General features: G+C 43.6%; 2 protein-coding genes across 8 annotated transcripts in view; one reads left to right on the top strand and one right to left on the bottom strand.

The window, feature by feature from the left end:
• Positions 1-10,740, bottom strand: part of myofl (myoferlin like) — a 23,141-nt gene extending 12,401 nt beyond the window's left edge. For all 4 annotated transcript variants that reach the window (XM_030379391.1, XM_030379392.1, XM_030379393.1 and 1 more), the window contains exons 1-25: positions 10,517-10,740; positions 10,043-10,098; positions 9,817-9,908; positions 7,802-7,910; positions 7,600-7,699; positions 7,147-7,316; positions 6,925-7,053; positions 6,462-6,524; positions 6,286-6,336; positions 6,094-6,124; positions 5,843-5,958; positions 5,550-5,676; positions 5,081-5,184; positions 4,922-4,990; positions 4,788-4,831; positions 4,387-4,469; positions 4,218-4,256; positions 3,894-4,018; positions 3,281-3,394; positions 2,676-2,853; positions 2,253-2,377; positions 2,028-2,137; positions 1,526-1,718; positions 814-969; positions 243-374 (exon numbers count right to left, since the gene is read on the bottom strand). In XM_030379391.1, coding sequence (XP_030235251.1) covers positions 243-374; positions 814-969; positions 1,526-1,718; positions 2,028-2,137; positions 2,253-2,377; positions 2,676-2,853; positions 3,281-3,394; positions 3,894-4,018; positions 4,218-4,256; positions 4,387-4,469; positions 4,788-4,831; positions 4,922-4,990; positions 5,081-5,184; positions 5,550-5,676; positions 5,843-5,958; positions 6,094-6,124; positions 6,286-6,336; positions 6,462-6,524; positions 6,925-7,053; positions 7,147-7,316; positions 7,600-7,699; positions 7,802-7,910; positions 9,817-9,908; positions 10,043-10,098; positions 10,517-10,604 — 2,604 coding nt within the window. In that variant the 5' untranslated portion in view covers positions 10,605-10,740. The remainder of the gene's footprint in view (positions 1-242; positions 375-813; positions 970-1,525; positions 1,719-2,027; positions 2,138-2,252; positions 2,378-2,675; positions 2,854-3,280; positions 3,395-3,893; positions 4,019-4,217; positions 4,257-4,386; positions 4,470-4,787; positions 4,832-4,921; positions 4,991-5,080; positions 5,185-5,549; positions 5,677-5,842; positions 5,959-6,093; positions 6,125-6,285; positions 6,337-6,461; positions 6,525-6,924; positions 7,054-7,146; positions 7,317-7,599; positions 7,700-7,801; positions 7,911-9,816; positions 9,909-10,042; positions 10,099-10,516) is intronic.
• On the top strand, positions 10,658-16,074 carry LOC115560096 (centrosomal protein of 55 kDa). Of its 4 annotated transcripts, none has more exons than XM_030379408.1 (11): positions 10,658-10,792; positions 11,403-11,523; positions 11,822-11,905; positions 12,047-12,325; positions 12,527-12,589; positions 12,940-13,090; positions 13,328-13,454; positions 13,720-13,912; positions 14,372-14,443; positions 15,111-15,227; positions 15,527-16,074. In XM_030379408.1, exons 3-11 carry the CDS (start codon positions 11,840-11,842, stop codon positions 15,707-15,709), a joined length of 1,251 nt encoding a protein of 416 aa, XP_030235268.1. In that variant the 5' UTR covers positions 10,658-10,792; positions 11,403-11,523; positions 11,822-11,839; the 3' UTR covers positions 15,710-16,074. The 4 variants fall into 4 exon arrangements, with proteins under 4 accessions (XP_030235268.1, XP_030235269.1, XP_030235267.1 ...); XM_030379409.1 differs by having other exon boundaries at positions 11,779-11,905; positions 12,047-12,271; XM_030379407.1 differs by having other exon boundaries at positions 11,779-11,905; positions 15,530-16,074.

Below are 16,074 nucleotides of genomic sequence, written 5' to 3'. Positions count from 1 at the left end.
CTATCTGCATTCCTAGGCAAGCCATCCTATTAAAGGATGACTTCAGGAGTTTTCAACCTGGATACTAGGGTCCAGGTTGAAGAGGTTTCCCTCAATGAATTATGTATCTAAAGAAAAATACCTTGGACTGTCACTTTGGGTAATTGAGCGTGTAAGTGTTTGCTAATTGATTGCTAACTGGCGTCTAACAACTACTTTACAGTATGGTTAACAGAACAAAGAACAGCTCTAGAGCTGGCTACCATTTCTGCGAACACGCTGAAGGTTCCCTCGGCGAAGCTGTTGAACTTCTTCTCATGAGCCGACAGACCCAGCCACATGTTGACCCGCAGCTGCACCGGGATCTTCACGCCCTTGTCCTTGTCCATTGGATACTGGGTGGAGGGAAGGGGGAAGTTACTAATCAATTCATCAATCAATCAATCAATCAATCAATAGATATGTTATGGAATTGTAAATGGTAATTGACCATTTCAAAATAAAAGGCGAGAGGAAAGACTTGCTTGGTTAGTAGCTGAAGATTATCGTCTCTTTATCGTTGAGCATTGTACATTGTGATATATTTTATATCACATATATATATATTGGTTGTAATGAGTAGGGTTAGGATAGTGTAGTGGTGGCAAGGTTTTTCTTTGACTTCCGACGAAGGATGCTGGGTTGATCTCCGTGGTCCACAGCACAACATGTGGGTATCCTTGAGCAAGATAGCTAACCCCTAACCCCTAACCTCCTACCTTAACCGCATTCACTGTGAGTCCCTTTGGATAAAAGTGTCTGCTAAATGACTAGATAGAGCTAGCGTCTGGTTACCTGCATGAAGATGGTCTGGGTCCGCCCACAGAACTTCCCACAGGCCTCCTCCCCCATGGTGGAGTAGAGGATCCGATTGGCCGGGACACGGGCGTAGGCCACCCGCCTCTCCCCGCGCATCATCCAGATGATCACGTCTGGGAAACTGTTCTGAGGCTGAAGCGACGGGCAACGTTGGAGTTACAACAGTGAATACGACCTGAGTCACTGTGGTTATTTGGTGTTCACTCAATCACATCTTTCCCACAGCCCTCCTTCTCCTGTCTCCAATCCATACACAAACTGCTGATTATACAGAGCACAATATATTATCCTTTTTAGTATTTTGACTGAGTAAAACACTTACAGTATCCCCTTATACTGTGTGCATTGGGCATCATTGCAGACAGTATAAACCAGCCATCACCACACACACTCAAGATTGCACTGACATGTCAGCAGGAAACAACTGCTCTGCCTGCAAACCTTCCAACCTCGATTAAACTGTGTCATCAGTGTGAAGAATGCAGTGGCATCAGGCAGAAAGGACTTGGCTGTCATTCGGTATTCGGGATGCAGTTGGTTTAAATCTTCAACCTCACTGCAAAATCCTACACACTGCACCCTTAACCTATGAATGGATTCATTTGATTCTAGGGAGGATACAGTTACAGAAATTGTGTTGTTTTGATTTAAATTGAGTTCGGTTCCCCTGGTTGTTCTTATCACTGACCTCCTCTGCCAACTGCTTGAGCCGCTCCAGCCAGTCCTCAAACTCGCTGACGGTGGCCTTAACGTCGGTGGCCTCCTGCCTCATGCGCTGGGCCATCTGTCTGATGCTCGCCACCGACGCGTCTCGCAGCTTCTTGATCTGCAGGTCCAGGGCGGTCAGGTTGGCCTGGCCCTCCATCACAGGGAGCTTGAAACTGAAGGGACGTTCAGGAAGGGATCAATGGATTTATGAATCAATCAAATAAATCAAAATATTGACTCATGTACCTAATTGAAAACGGTTTAAATTTCCCTCTTGATTTTCAATCTTGAAATATAGCAATGATCAAATTAAACAGACATGACAGACAAGTATTTACAGTATATCCTAGATATTTGAGCTATTATAATATTTCTATCCCGTGATCCAATAACTCCCGTGCTCTGAGCCTCTTCTGGTTGCCGAGCCGCAGTTTGAAAGGTGTCCAGTACAGGAAGGACCACTCGGGCTCTGAAGGCCCTACCTGCTGAGGTCTTCGATCGTGTGATTTACGAGCTTCAGCCAAATCTCCACCAGACGGGACTCAGGCTCCTTGGCCAAGATGGCCGTCTTCAATGAGGTGAGGTTGTCCTCCTGGAAACAATAAGCATAAAATAATCTGGGTTCAAAGTATGAACGACGAATACAAATGTAGGGAAAAGTGAGAATACAGGGAATGGGATTGGTTTATCAAGTCGTCACTTCTCACAAGTCTCTCTGCGATGAGCAGGAGGACGTTGACAGAGTCCAGGCGGTGGTTGATGTCTTCCCAGAAAGATGTGAGGATCACAACAGGCTTAGTGTCCGCCCAGGGAAGGTAATAGTAGTGGTTACCTATGGGCGGGATTGGGAATGGGTCACACACACACACATTCACACACAATAAACTCTATAAACTGAGTCATGAGATTGGGAACTATGAAAATCCTTGTTTTAATCCACAATGTCTGAAGCCTACCAGTAGTCCTCGTTGAGCAGAGGTCACCCCTTACCTAGCTGGACCATTCATCCTAAATAACCTGTATCTAAAGGACCTCTAAAATAAATTAAATAAAGGCTGCAAGTCGTCTGCAAACGGTTAACAAGAAAAAAAAAAAAAAAAAAGTAGAACACAACGGAAACGCTCTCTCACCGTCGAACACGCCGTAGCTGAACTGCGTGGTGGACGCCAGGGGCTTGCAGGTGGTGTCCAGCTTATTGCCGTAGTTACCGATGCTGACCTCAAACTGGATGGGCTCGCCGGGCTCCTGGAGCATGCAGGCACTGTGGAAGACGGCGCACAGCGAGTACTTCCTCTTCCGCTGGTATTTCTGACAAAAGGGAGAGGGTCAGCTATCATGATGGAGGTAAGGGTTAGGTCAACGCTTATACTTTGAGCATTATTAGTTGGAAATGCCATAGCTCTCCTTCAGATATTAGTGAGTGAAATGTAAGAATATCTTTTCTCTGACTGCAAGCCTGCCTCTGTATGAGACAAGTTTAGAATTTGATAGCTTCCAGCTCTAGCCAATCAGGGCCCCTCTTCACTGATTGGTTTTGGCAATCCATCTTGCCCTTCAATCACATCACAAGATCATAACGCCACCAGAGCTGGAGTGAAAGAAACTCACACACAGAAGCCGGCTCAGTTTAACAACTGTCAATTCTTACCCTACAGCAGCTTTAATGGCCTCATAATGAAATACGAACAAGACAGCGAGCACAAGGACAAAAGAGAGGAGGTCTGTCTCTCTTCACCTGCGCCAACAGGATGTCATCGCTGGAAATGTCCTCCACTCTCTTGTCCACTTTCTCGTCCAGCTTGGAGGACAGCTCGACGAGCACCCGACCTCTGTAGGCTACACCTTCCCCCTGGGCGGGAAAACACAATCATCAAACAGATGGCAATATTGCAATGATAACCAAACAGGGATAAGTATTAGGGACACAGATTCTTTGATCGAGAGCTACTTGAAAGTGAATTCAGATACAGATCATTAAGGAGCTGGTGAGGGACTGGGACTGGGACTTTTTTTTCACCACTGGGATACTGACGGCGTTTCCCACCTCCTTTGGGGGCCCTCAGTCAAATTTTGGGTTCCTAAATTGGCCCTCAGCTGTCAAAAGTTTGAGAACCCCTGGTCTAGGATGACAACAGGTATGTTATGGTCGAGGGCAATCCAACCTGGGAGAGCAGGACAGTCTTTTGGTTCGGGTGTTGGACCCCCAGCTCAAACCTTTTTTGGGTTTGATCCTCGGTGTTCGCAGTCAAACCCAGTAGGCATCCTCAAGCAAAGACTCTCCCACCCCCCCACAGACTCAATAATAACCTGCTTCTGAATTCAGTGGGATGACTGCGTCTGCATGGTACCTTGCCCGTGTTGAGCTCGTCGTAGGGGTCAGGCAGGCCGCTGAACTCCCTGGGGCTCCCGTACAGGTTGATGTAGCACGGACCGAAGGCCGGGAGGAAGCCCACCTCGGACTCGGCCGTGCTCACTGGGGTGCACACAAGCACAGGAGATTCAATCGTTGTTCGAACTCACAGTCAAACATGTTGACAGTTAAGTTGAGTTTAAGGATTCAACTGATTGTGTGATACACAATTAGTTTAGACCCGGGTCGTAGCTTGTCAAATGAGACTATAATGTTTTTCCCTTTCATCAAAATACATCAAAATAAAATCATAACTTCTTACATTCAGATGAAAGTGTGTTGGTATTCTCAGCCTGAGGTTCTATTTCAAACAGAGGGAATAATACAAGTAATAAATACAGCATGCATCATCCATAAAGTATTAGATGGTCAAAATGAAGATCGATTCATGATTCTAGAATTGTAAACAATCTTAAAAGGTGATCTCTCACCCTCAATTTCCCCCCCAGATGAGGCTATTTTGCTCAAATTCAAAAAAGCTGTTCCTATGACGTCATTTTTGGTAAGACGATCCCTGAAAAAAGTAATAAAACATTTGCACGCAACATATAAGCGCTCACAGACACAGACACAGACACGCACGCACGCACGCACGCACGCACGCACGCACGCACGCACGCACGCACGCACGCACGCACGCACGCACGCACGCACGCACGCACACACACACACACACACACACACACACACACACACACACACACACACACACACACACACACACACACACACACACACACACAAACACACACACACACACACACACACACACACACACACACACACACACAGCCACACACACAGACAACTTGTACATGTCTCTAGGTCTTACCAGTCAAAAACAGTCAACTTGATGCACTCAGACATGAATGGGAACTGTAAATTAAAAAAGCAGTATTAGATGCATTTATCATGTGTAGTAGGTGCTTTTAACATGTACTTTCCATAGGCAAACAATTATTTTACCTTGGCCTGAATATTCATGACTTGGTTCCACTCAGGGTTTGCATTTTTCTCTACGATTTTGGTGCCCAACTAGAACACAATGAGCATCATTTTGAATAAATTCAGTATGTGGAAACAAAATATGCACACATATAACGATTTGTTTAATTTGCTAAAAACCTTTTTCCCAGAGTAGCTCATCTCAAAAAATGGATCCACCAAGTTTTTCTTGTCGCCATCCTTTCCAAAAACCTGTTTGACCGTCTGAATAAATGCATCATCCACTGTAAGAGAAAAAATAAGACAGTTTTGTTGTACATTTATACTGGCTTCCGTCTATTAATAACAGTTATGATAAACAGCAATATTTTTTTATCACAAAGTGAACAAATGATCCAGCCCATGCTGCTAGTTGTGTTGCTGTCTGTGGTCAATTCTTGTTAATGTATGTAGATTTTTATTATTATTTATCAATATGTGGTGGATATGGATCATGGCAGGGTAGAGAAAATCATGGTACTACGTAGCAAGATTAGATGTCATGTTGCTTAGAGCTTACAGGTTATGAATAGCCTTATGCTAGTTGAATAGGTTGCCTGGGACTAATCTTCAGCTCTTCAGTGCCCAGTTGAACCCAACAGTCACTCACTCTGAGGCATGTCCTCAGCCCGGTACACCTTGAGGCTGATGCTGGCCGAGCGCAGGGTCACCCCAGCCGGCACCAGGAGGTTGCTCTCTATGTCATCCTGCTCATCGTTCACCTCCCGGCGTTCAGTCTGGGGACGAGAGGAGAAAAGGGGCAGGGGGGGGGGGAGAGAGGAGAGAGGAGAGGAGGGGGGTGATGGTAAGGTGAGGGTTTAAGGAGCGTTGTAAGTTGTATCGCGTCTTGTTGTATCTGTGTTCATCAGAGGGTAGTTGACCCAGAATGGGAGGATGTCACACCTGCGGTTCATCTCCGTTCCCCGCGAGGATGATGCTGACTTTCAGGTAACCCTTGGGCCCAGAGCTCGAGTCCTCCAGATCGCTCAACAGAAGCCATTTCCTCAGCACTGAATGAGCTGGAGAAAACAAAATAAAATGTTGGTATGCCTTGTACTCAATGACATTTTTGTAAACACACTTTAGAGAAGCAATTGTCTAATTATGTTTGTTAAATAAATAGGTTAAACATTTTATACAGAGAAAGTACTGACCAGGTTCGTCGTAGACATACCCAACATCAAGCTGGGTGACCATAAAGAAAAGCATAATCATTTCAATTAATCAGAGAGAATGGTGTTTGAATCATTAATAATTCAAAAAGTAATTTGTAGAAGGGATTAAATGTCCGGCAGTAAAACCGCTTTGGTAATGCTTTTACACAAAAATGAAAGGGACTTGAATACCTTGAACTCTCCCATTAAGCTGTCTGCTCTGAGGGAGTGGGAATCATAGACCTGTGAGGAACCACAGTCAGCTATTAGCAATAGATCATTGGCCATACATCATACATCAACCACCAATGTTGTAAAGAACATATGAGATAAATGTAAAGTATTTGAACAGGAACGATGGTACGAACCCGAAATATGATGTTCTCGTCGAACAGCTCAGAGGGTAGCATGTTGACATTGTAGAAGAACATCTGAAGTACATAAAAACTTGATTACTTAAAGTTGGAAGTCTGGGTCTGGAATACATCACGTAACTTACTACTTAAACATACATTGGACTTTTTCATAGATTGAGATAAGTAAAGGAACAAATAGGTAGCAGAAAAGATTGCAAAATGCAAGAGTAAGCACAGGGATTTAACTTCAGACCTTGGGTTTCAGATGAATCACTGCTGCTTAGGACAGAAAGCCTTATCAGGTTGTTATGGAGGCTACAGGAACAAAGAGAAGTCAAAAAGCAAGGACTAAAGACAAGCAAGAAAAAAAGAAGCATTGTGACAAGAGTATGTTATCTTCTCAATGGAAAGAGAAAGGAAAAATATCGGTTTGGCAAGGTTTTTGTTGGATGGGGAACTTCTGGGAGGAGGTTACCTCGTCAAAGTAGGGATTATTTCCTCTTCTGATTCGTGTCCTGTGGGTCTCTCCACACACATTCACCTTCACCACCGGCCTGACGTTATTGCCAGGAAGTTGTCGACCCTCGACAACCCGGACACGAATCTGGATGTAGCAGAGCGACAGTGAGTCCCCTCAAACGCTGTCAAACGTGATAACAACGGTTGCGTTTTGAGAGAGTCAAAACGCACACAATACCTGGAAGTCCTGAGGCTTGTTGGCCAGGGCCCTGCGTCTCTTGGTGCTGTGGCGTGTGGTCTTCTGGCCTGGGTTGGGGTTCTGCCTCGGCCTGGCAGGCTCTCCCTGATTACTTCCCGGCTGTAAACCTTTCTCTGTGTTCTCCACACCCTCTTCCTCATCCTCACCATCTCCCGTGGAGGAAAAAGTACATAATCAACAATAATAAAATGCTAAATGTGATCAAATGTGTACTCCAAGCAGAATCCCTGCCATTCTACAACTTTTCACAGCGTTACACGCATCAATGTTTGAACTCGCGAGCATCGTGTGCATCTAGAACCTCTACGGCTATGGAAACTCTCTGTTAAAGACTACTAGCTCTGGTAAACATTGTGTATGAAGAGATCCAAAATCCAAGCCTGAAATGATAAGAGGTGAATCCCACCTCCACGTTCACCATGGTACACTCACCAGGGTCCCCGTAAGACACCTCCCCATCAGGCTGGTCGTTGGTGGAGTTTGGAAAGGTGCCAGCAGGGGGCTCGTACCCAACGACCAAATTAATGGCCGCCTGAAAGAAAGATAAATGTATGTTTTTGTAAAATTATAACCAAACGATAGTTGTTTGAATTATTCAAAGGAGAGTAGGTAACTTTTTGAATGGATTGATTACCCCGATGGCTTGCTGTTTCTCATTGACCAGGGGAACATTCTTGAATGGGAGGGAGGTGGCCTGACCACTTGCTAGATCTCTCAAGGAAATTTTTGCAGAGCCAATGAATCTTAAAATCAATGAGAAAAGTGTTAAATCTTAATAAATAAAATACACCCAGATTAAACAAAGTACCTCATTTATGAACATCTTAATATAAAATGTAGAAATATGTTCTGATTTTGTTTCTCTTTTATTCAGAGAAACACCCAAACTCTGTGATTCAAAGTTTTCTTTATTGGCTAATAGAACTGCCCATTTCCCTGTTTCACTTCCACTATTAAGCCAAAGCTATGGCAACCAATACACACCCAGAGTCCCCCCTTGCTCAGCAGAAGAGATATGCGGGTTATTAACAACCACATGGGATTTCCTAACAATATCAATTCACATTTTCCAAAAGAGAAACTTCAAGTTCCATCCAATAGGAGAGAAATGTTAGAGGACCAGATCAGATTATGATAGCGAGTTACTTGTAAACACAGATAGATCTTAACTTCCTGTCACCATAACAAAGACCAGAATTATATTGTTTGGATAATAGGGACGTGACGTTAAAGAACAGATGACATGATGTCACGCACAATGTTTCATGAGGAAAGGACCAGCCGATTTCCAGAGACAAGCCTGTGTTAGCATGAAAGGCTGCGTGGCAAAATGACAGAGGGATGGAAACAATTAGAGTGAGCCACAGGCATGACGTTGGTACACCAGAGCTAGCATGGAGGCTAAACAGATATAGCAACTGAGATGATGGGGGGATGGGCAGAGAAAGAATAGGGCATGGAGTAAACCAAGAATTGTCCTTGAATATCTTAAGGGGAATATGGTTGGGTTGAATATCAGTGTAGAAACGGTAAATACATACACTGGGTGCATATAGAGTTGCAACATGAAACTTGAAGGTTCTTGTTAGAGCAAAGCAATGAGAGAGCACTCACAGCACAGTCATCAGCAGCTTGTCTGAACACCCTCTGAAGCCGACTTAAGTGGGATGACTTTTATAGCCTACATGTTATCACATAAAGTTAACAATCCAAGCAGAAAGCCTATATTCCACAATTTCCACCACAAACTCCTGTAAAGTTTGGCCACACTGACAAGGATGAACACATTCTCCCAAACACAGGCACACAGACACACAGACACACAGACACAAACACACACACACACACACACACACACACACACACACACACACACACACACACACACACACACACACACACACACAGTTACTTCCCCAATTCCCAACACACAAAAATCCCTCAATTGTGCCAGCTAACATGCCGAAGTCTGGTAACCACAACCACCATGGTTCCCTGACATTTACATCTACTTTCACTGTAATCAAACAAGCTACCTTATTCTCTACAGACATATCATGTGTTTACACAAACCAAAACGCTAACAAAGACCACTGTTTTAATGTAGAGTTAAGACGTCTAATACTTGTAGGGAAACGCCAATACAGCCAATACAGCCAATACAAAAGTTATTTGGTAAAAAAGGGTTGAACTGCTATGTAAATATCAATGTTATACCTCAGCTCCCTTCCAAGGCACAGCAGGCCTGAACAGGTAGCGATTTGGAGGAAAGGTGCTTAGGGAAGACAGAACCTTTCCTGGTACCAGGTCAAACTGCGTTCTGAAGTAGCACTATGGTACTACACATTTGTTGTTGTAATAATGCAACCAATAACCATAGTGTGATCCCCATGGTGTGTATTTAATTGAAGATATACAGCGCATGAACTGTCTTTCTTGGTTACACTTGTACACAAATAATTGTTTATTTTCCTCTGCAATGATTCATGAATGACTAGCTGGTGTGTGTGTGTGTGTGTGTGTGTGTGTGTGTGTGTGTGTGTGTGTGTGTGTGTGTGTGTGTGTGTGTGTGTGTGTGTGTGTGTGTGTGTGTGTGTGTGTGTGTGTGTGTGTGTGTGTGTGCGTGTGTTTGTCTGTGGATACACCTACTTGTCTTTTCCAACGGTTTCATAGTCTTTCACAACTACGTCTATATGTGAGGAAGGGTCCAAGGCAATACCCTTCAGGTCGAATTCAAGTACCTGTCATTACAATACATACATAAATACATAACCCATAAAACAACTAAGAAAGTGTACACATTGATTGGCCAGTGTTGAATTAAATCCATGAATATAAAGCATGCTGCATCTAACTGATGAAATGTATCACTTACTTCATTCCAAACAGGATTCAAATCATTGTCTATTGTCTTTGTTTTCTTTTTTTCGCCTGTAAAAAGAACAGAAACAACGCAGTTCTACCGATCAGTGTGGACCTATTTGTATTCAAAGTCTGTACACAAAAAAAAACAACTATCAACCGAATTCATCTGCAGTCACATCACCTGTAATCGCATGATCCTTTATAATTTGAATACAAATTTTACCCAAACCAAAATATATAGGGCCTGATTCAGGTCCAGGATATGTGCCAAGGAAGACCCAGTTCTCACCTTATAAGGATACGTTTTCCTTTTGTGTATGAATCACTGCCGAGACAACAATGTAGTCGGCTAGGATTGCTTTAACACAACCAGAAATCAACTAGAAGTAGTAAACTAGGTTGCTAAAGATGCCAACAAGTTGCAAACTATACGTGAACATAAACAAAAACTAATTTTCAATCCAAAAAGTAAGTGAAAACTCACCTTTAAACAAAACTCGAGCTATTGGATCTGGAACCCCAAAACTCCTTTTGGGGATGCTACTCGCAGACTCAACAATGACGCGCAGCATTGTGCCAATCCTATAGACACATATTCCTTTGCCCCAGAAGATGTGAGGGGAGAGAAGGTTTACTCGGAGACGTCGCCTCGCTTGATGCGAGTGAGCCTGCCTTGGGGGTGGAAACTGAGCGCTGCGGCTCGCAGTGAAAAGAGGCACTGAACCAGGGACTGCAGACCACTAGAGAGGGCACTAGGGCAGTAAGAGCTTGGCTTATTTTTTTAAACTGGATTGTAGTGATTGAAATATATATCCACGTACACAGAAACAAACATTGCTTACACACACATTGCTCCCTCTAATTGAGGGACTGACTTCCTCTTCCACTAACCTGCAGCTTTTATAGGCCTATGTCTGATATAGGCTGATGAGTGATAAATAAATTGTCAGCGGCGATTTTGATAGGAATCGCCTAAAACAACGACAACGTCTCCTCTCAACAATGGAGAGGATACACGATGGTCACAGTAGTGTTGTTGTTTTTTTTAACTAAAGTAGACCGATGTCACGTAGAATATTTTGCGTTTCCCAAATATCGGAGCAATTTTCATCCTGCATTAAAGCGCCCCCTAACGGTGATGGGGAGTTCCTGACGACCCCCACGGCTGTCTAACAAAGCCAAGTGACCCCGAAAAGAAACTAATTTTAAATTAGTAATGTTCGTTTGTGGGTTTAATTATTTATTACTTAAATCAATCAATAATTCCTCTATTTTTGTATCTATTACATTATCTAATATTTGGATTTCTTGAAACTAAAATCATTTAATAAATGCGGTGTAATATTATTTTTAACTATTTACGTTTATAGACTACGGTGTACAAGAGGTGCCAGACCGTCTGTAGGTTCGCGTTTTGGTCGACCCTCCCCCACCCTTAGCGACACCTAGCTTCAGGAAAACCAGGGAAGAACCTCAAACATCGTGTTGCAGGTAATTTAGTGCATGTAAAAACCTAGCATGTTACTCTCCCTGGATTTGAAATCCAGTTACCATCATCTTTAATGTCTACATAAATATAAATATGATCTGCCCAACTGTAGCTTATGGTAGCTAATGTTAGTCAACGATGATTTAGCTTGTTGCAAAAAATATATACATAATGTAATTACATAATTATATCTACATAATATAATTACTATGATATTACTATTTAGGGTAGTTGTTTGGGTTTGTGATTGACCACAGGTGACAGATGTTATTCACATCCCACCTGTGTGGCTGTGTTCAGGAGTCTGACCCCGAAGAGATGGAAACCGAGGTAACACGGCAGGACGCTGCGTCAGTGGATATGGAGTATAATCACCTCCTACGGGTAATGATATTATAAGAGAATCTAAACTAAATAAACATTTATTGGAGAGAAACCTTTTAACTTTTCTTCGCCACATTGACGTCTCTACAGTTATCTGTCTGACATGTAACATGACCGATGTGTCACTTGATATATTTACAGAGAATCCTCTCTCTTGAAACGATAAAAGAGAAGAATTACCAACAGTTGAGCTCCAAAGATGAGGAGATTGACACGCTGAGATACAAGCTGAGTATGACACAAGAAGAGGAGGAGGTTTACGCCAGCCTCCAGGACCAGATGGATAACTGCATTCAAGAGAGGGAGCCCAACGATAAACTCTTGCAATCACTGCAGACCGAGATGGTGGAAATTAAAAACAAGCTGGTAACCATGTCTACGAGATGTCAAGATTTAGAGAAGACAGTAAAGGGGCATCAGGTATTGTGATGAAGCTTAGGTACGCTTATTGAGCTGAATAATTCCACGTGTTAACACTGGGTGGCAGCATTTGTTATCATCCAAAATCTGTACTTTTGACTAGCCAACAGCCCTTTTTATAGATACTAGCTGAGAGATTTGCTGTATTTTTCTACCTGGGTAACACTAGTAAACTTATTATATGTTACATTTTTTCCACAGGACTACGATTCAGATGGCCAGAGCACCTGTTCTGCTACAGTTGCTCATATTCAGCTCAGAGATGTAAGCATAGATAGCATTTTATCAATAGACAAAGATATAATCTGTAACCTATGAGAATTGAATACTATTATGTCATTTGGCAGACCCTTTCTTCCAGAGAGACTGACATTGATACATTTTTATTTTATTTATACCCTAATTAGAGGGTAGAGGTTAGGGCAGCTTGCTCAAGGAAGACTACAGGTAGACGTGGTTCGAACCCACACCCTAACACCCTAACCTGACATGATATTAGCCCACATGAGAGTCAAAAGAGCAGAAGATTGGAGCCAAGCCTGTATGTCTTTCAAAAAAATGTCAAACTATTTGTGTTGTTGTTTTTGCTGTTGTCTTGTGATGGATGGCCCCAGGCCTTGGAGAAGAATCAGCAGTGGCTGGCTTACGACCAGCAAAGGGAGCACTATTTAAGGGGCGTGCTGGACGAACTGTCCGGTCTGAAGCAGCAGCTGAACCAAGCCAACCAAGCCCTGTCAGAGCAGCACAATGCGGCCCGTTCAGACGGTGAGGGACAGAGACAGTAGAGTACGCGATATTGATACTGGCCCAAGCTATCAAAAAGAATGCCGAAAATATGTGTAACTCCATCTTGAATCCCCCCCCCTCAGACAATCACAGTAATGAATTGAACAAGCAATAATGCCTGTGAGGTAGTAGGTCGATCTGATGCCTTAGAAGAGTAATCAAAGTCAATGTGCGGGGCGATTAGGGCATAGCATTGAAACCAAGTTTTGAATTCAGAGAGGGAAAGGATGAGCCAGATGCAGGATCACTATGACAGACTCCTGCTCAAGGCCAAGACTGAGCTGGAGGCTCTTCGAGAGCAGCTAAACGTCGCTCACGAAGACCTGGACAAGATGCAGTGGAGGCGAGTGACACAAACAATCTCCCAAATACAGCAACGTGTCAATGTTTGTTGTTTGCTGCTTATACATAAGACGTCTGGAGCTCTGTCTCATATGAATGCTCAGGTCACTCTGGCTGCCCAGCAATATCTGGATTACTTCAAAGTGAAATAGCACTTTTTTTATCTGTTTTCTAAACAATATTAGAGAATGTTCATTTTGGATGGACAAAAACTCCTCAAACATGCGTGTGCTGTCGTGTATGCGTGTTTGTGCATGTGTGTGCAGTTATGAGAAGAAACAGCTCCATGTGCAGGAGCTCCAGGAACAGATCCAGGTGGAGAGGCTGAGGAGCCAGAAGCGTGCCCAGGAAGAGAAGAGTCAGGGCGGGGAGAGAGAGAGAGCACTCAGGGCCCAGGCAGAAGACCTCCGACAGCAACTGGATGAGGAGAAGCATCAGTCTGCTGAGCTCCAGCTACAGGTGTGAATGGCCAGGTTCTCTGCTCCCGTTCGTATCATGACAAGGACTCGCTTTAGGTCGGAAAATAAATGCATATAATTTCTTTACTTAATACATGAAGTGATCAGGGGAACAAGAAAAAACACTGAAAGCCTCCATATAGTATTTAGTATATTGGTGTCTAGCATCCGCATATATCTAAATAAACTCAAATTCGGAATAGATATAAGTTAATCTGTAAGTTAATAGTTAGGATCAGGAACGGGTTTAGCTTACACTTGTAATTGCTGCTGGCCGGGTTTGTATTGGCCAATCAAGCACTCGCAGATCCCTGCCTCCAGCAATATAACAGGTCGAAACAAATATGAAGCGAAAGAAATAAAACGCCCTCTTCACACAGATTTAATATTTGATAGAACAGACATAAGAATCTAAAGCCTGATTTAGGAGACTGCACTACCCTGTGTTTCCCCCTCACAGGTGAATGTCCTTCAAAATACAGTGTTGAATCACCAAGACGATCACAGGAAGATTGGGATTCTGGAGCAGCAGGTAGCCAACACACACACACACACACACACACACACACACACACACACACACACACACACACACACACACACACACACACACACACACACACACACACACACACACAGTTCCACTCTCACTCCCCTAGACCTGCCATCTTAATTATCCCTTCCTTAGATAAAGTGTTTAGTTTTAGACTGAGCGCTAGAGGTAGCCGCTAATCCATCTACTGTAATGAAACCCTATTAGAGGATCAGCTGCTTCTGGGTTTTCCTCTGCTGAACTCTATCAGTATGTTAGCTCATCCTCTGACCTTGGTTCAACCTTCACATATCCTCCTGTTTCTCGTAGCCAATCAACGATCCCCCAGACATGTCCAATACACGACCACATTGATGTTAACCCCCTCTGTACCTGGCACATTTCCCCCTGGAATCTTTCCTTTTTACATCTATAGAATATGCAAGAATAATAATGTTTACCTTAACTTAATGTTTTCCTTTATTTTCTGTGATTACATTTATATATGCATACTGTATATACGTATATCCTTCTTCTTTATTATTTTTTGCAGATTTTCCGATTTTTTATGTCAAATGTGTGTAATTCTTTTTTTTTATTATTACTATTATTATTTTCCTTTACTTCTGCTTGACACACTCTTATCTCCTTATTTTCTCCATTAAAGATTCAGATGTCGGCCAGAGACCTGGAGGAGGAGAAACGCGACTGTCTCAATTTACAGAAACAGCTGTACAGACTCCTCAAAGAGCTACGGAAAACCAGTAAGACCACAGCGGCAGAGGTCAGTGAAGACGGATGAAAGGCCAAGATAAGTTAGGTTAAGATGTACTCCAAGATGGAAAATGCAAGCACCTTGGTTAAATAAAAACAAATACGGTATAGTTGCTAATAAGCATTACAGAAAAGTGCGCAAGAGGCCTGGTTAGGCAATAGGATACACCGTTATTTACCTTAATTTCATCAGGAAAAGCACTTTGAGGTTCAATGATCACTTTACCAAGAGCCTCCAGGCTGAGGCAGCCAGCAGCAGCAGCAGCGTCCATGTGCCTGACATCGTTGCCTCCTCCATGCGTGCTTTAGCAGAGACACCATCAGGACGCCAGCGGGCTCCAGACCAGCGGCGCTGCTCCAGACCGCTGCGGCTCCCCTCGCACCCCCGGCACCCTGAACCAGAGCTTCCTGGAGTGCCCGGGCTGCCGGGCGCAGTACCGGTCCAGCCAGCACCGGGAGCTGTTGGCCCACCTGGACCACTGCCTGGACTGAGGAGCTCCGCCAGGAGACAGGAGGTCCTCCACCTCGTGGTCTCCCCTCAGGAGACAGAAGGTCCTCCAACTTGTGGTCTCCCCTCAGGCCTCATGAGAGGGACGTCATGAGCCTCATGAGTTTTTGACGTAGGATTTTTTTCAGACATCGGTTGAAAATAATACAATTTGCTGTTTAATGTTTAGGGTTAGGTTCATTTGGAAGATATATTTACTTGACTCATTTAGGGAGTGGTTTCGGAGCTATGTCTTCTTCGTAGTTTTGCTGTTTTTGTTTAGTTCTACACTTCATGCCTTAACCGTGCACTTTCTGCTCAAGGCAAGCCATTGCACATTTTGAAAATTAAAGAATATTTCTTGACAACA

This window comes from Gadus morhua, chromosome 15 (genome assembly GCF_902167405.1).
Source record: "Gadus morhua chromosome 15, gadMor3.0, whole genome shotgun sequence".
Lineage (NCBI taxonomy): Eukaryota > Metazoa > Chordata > Actinopteri > Gadiformes > Gadidae > Gadus > Gadus morhua.
Note: the sequence above shows the minus strand (reverse complement) of the source record. Positions and strands in the feature narration are given on the sequence as shown.

Coding starts and splice junctions, on each gene's coding strand:
- LOC115560096 (XM_030379406.1), top strand. CDS start 11,786: ATGTTATTCACATCCCACCTGTGTGGCTGTGTTCAGGAGTCTGACCCC. Junction 11,906..12,046: donor AGTATAATCACCTCCTACGG/GTAATGATATTA, acceptor ATATATTTACAG/AGAATCCTCTCTCTTGAAAC. Junction 13,455..13,719: donor CTGGACAAGATGCAGTGGAG/GCGAGTGACACA, acceptor ATGTGTGTGCAG/TTATGAGAAGAAACAGCTCC.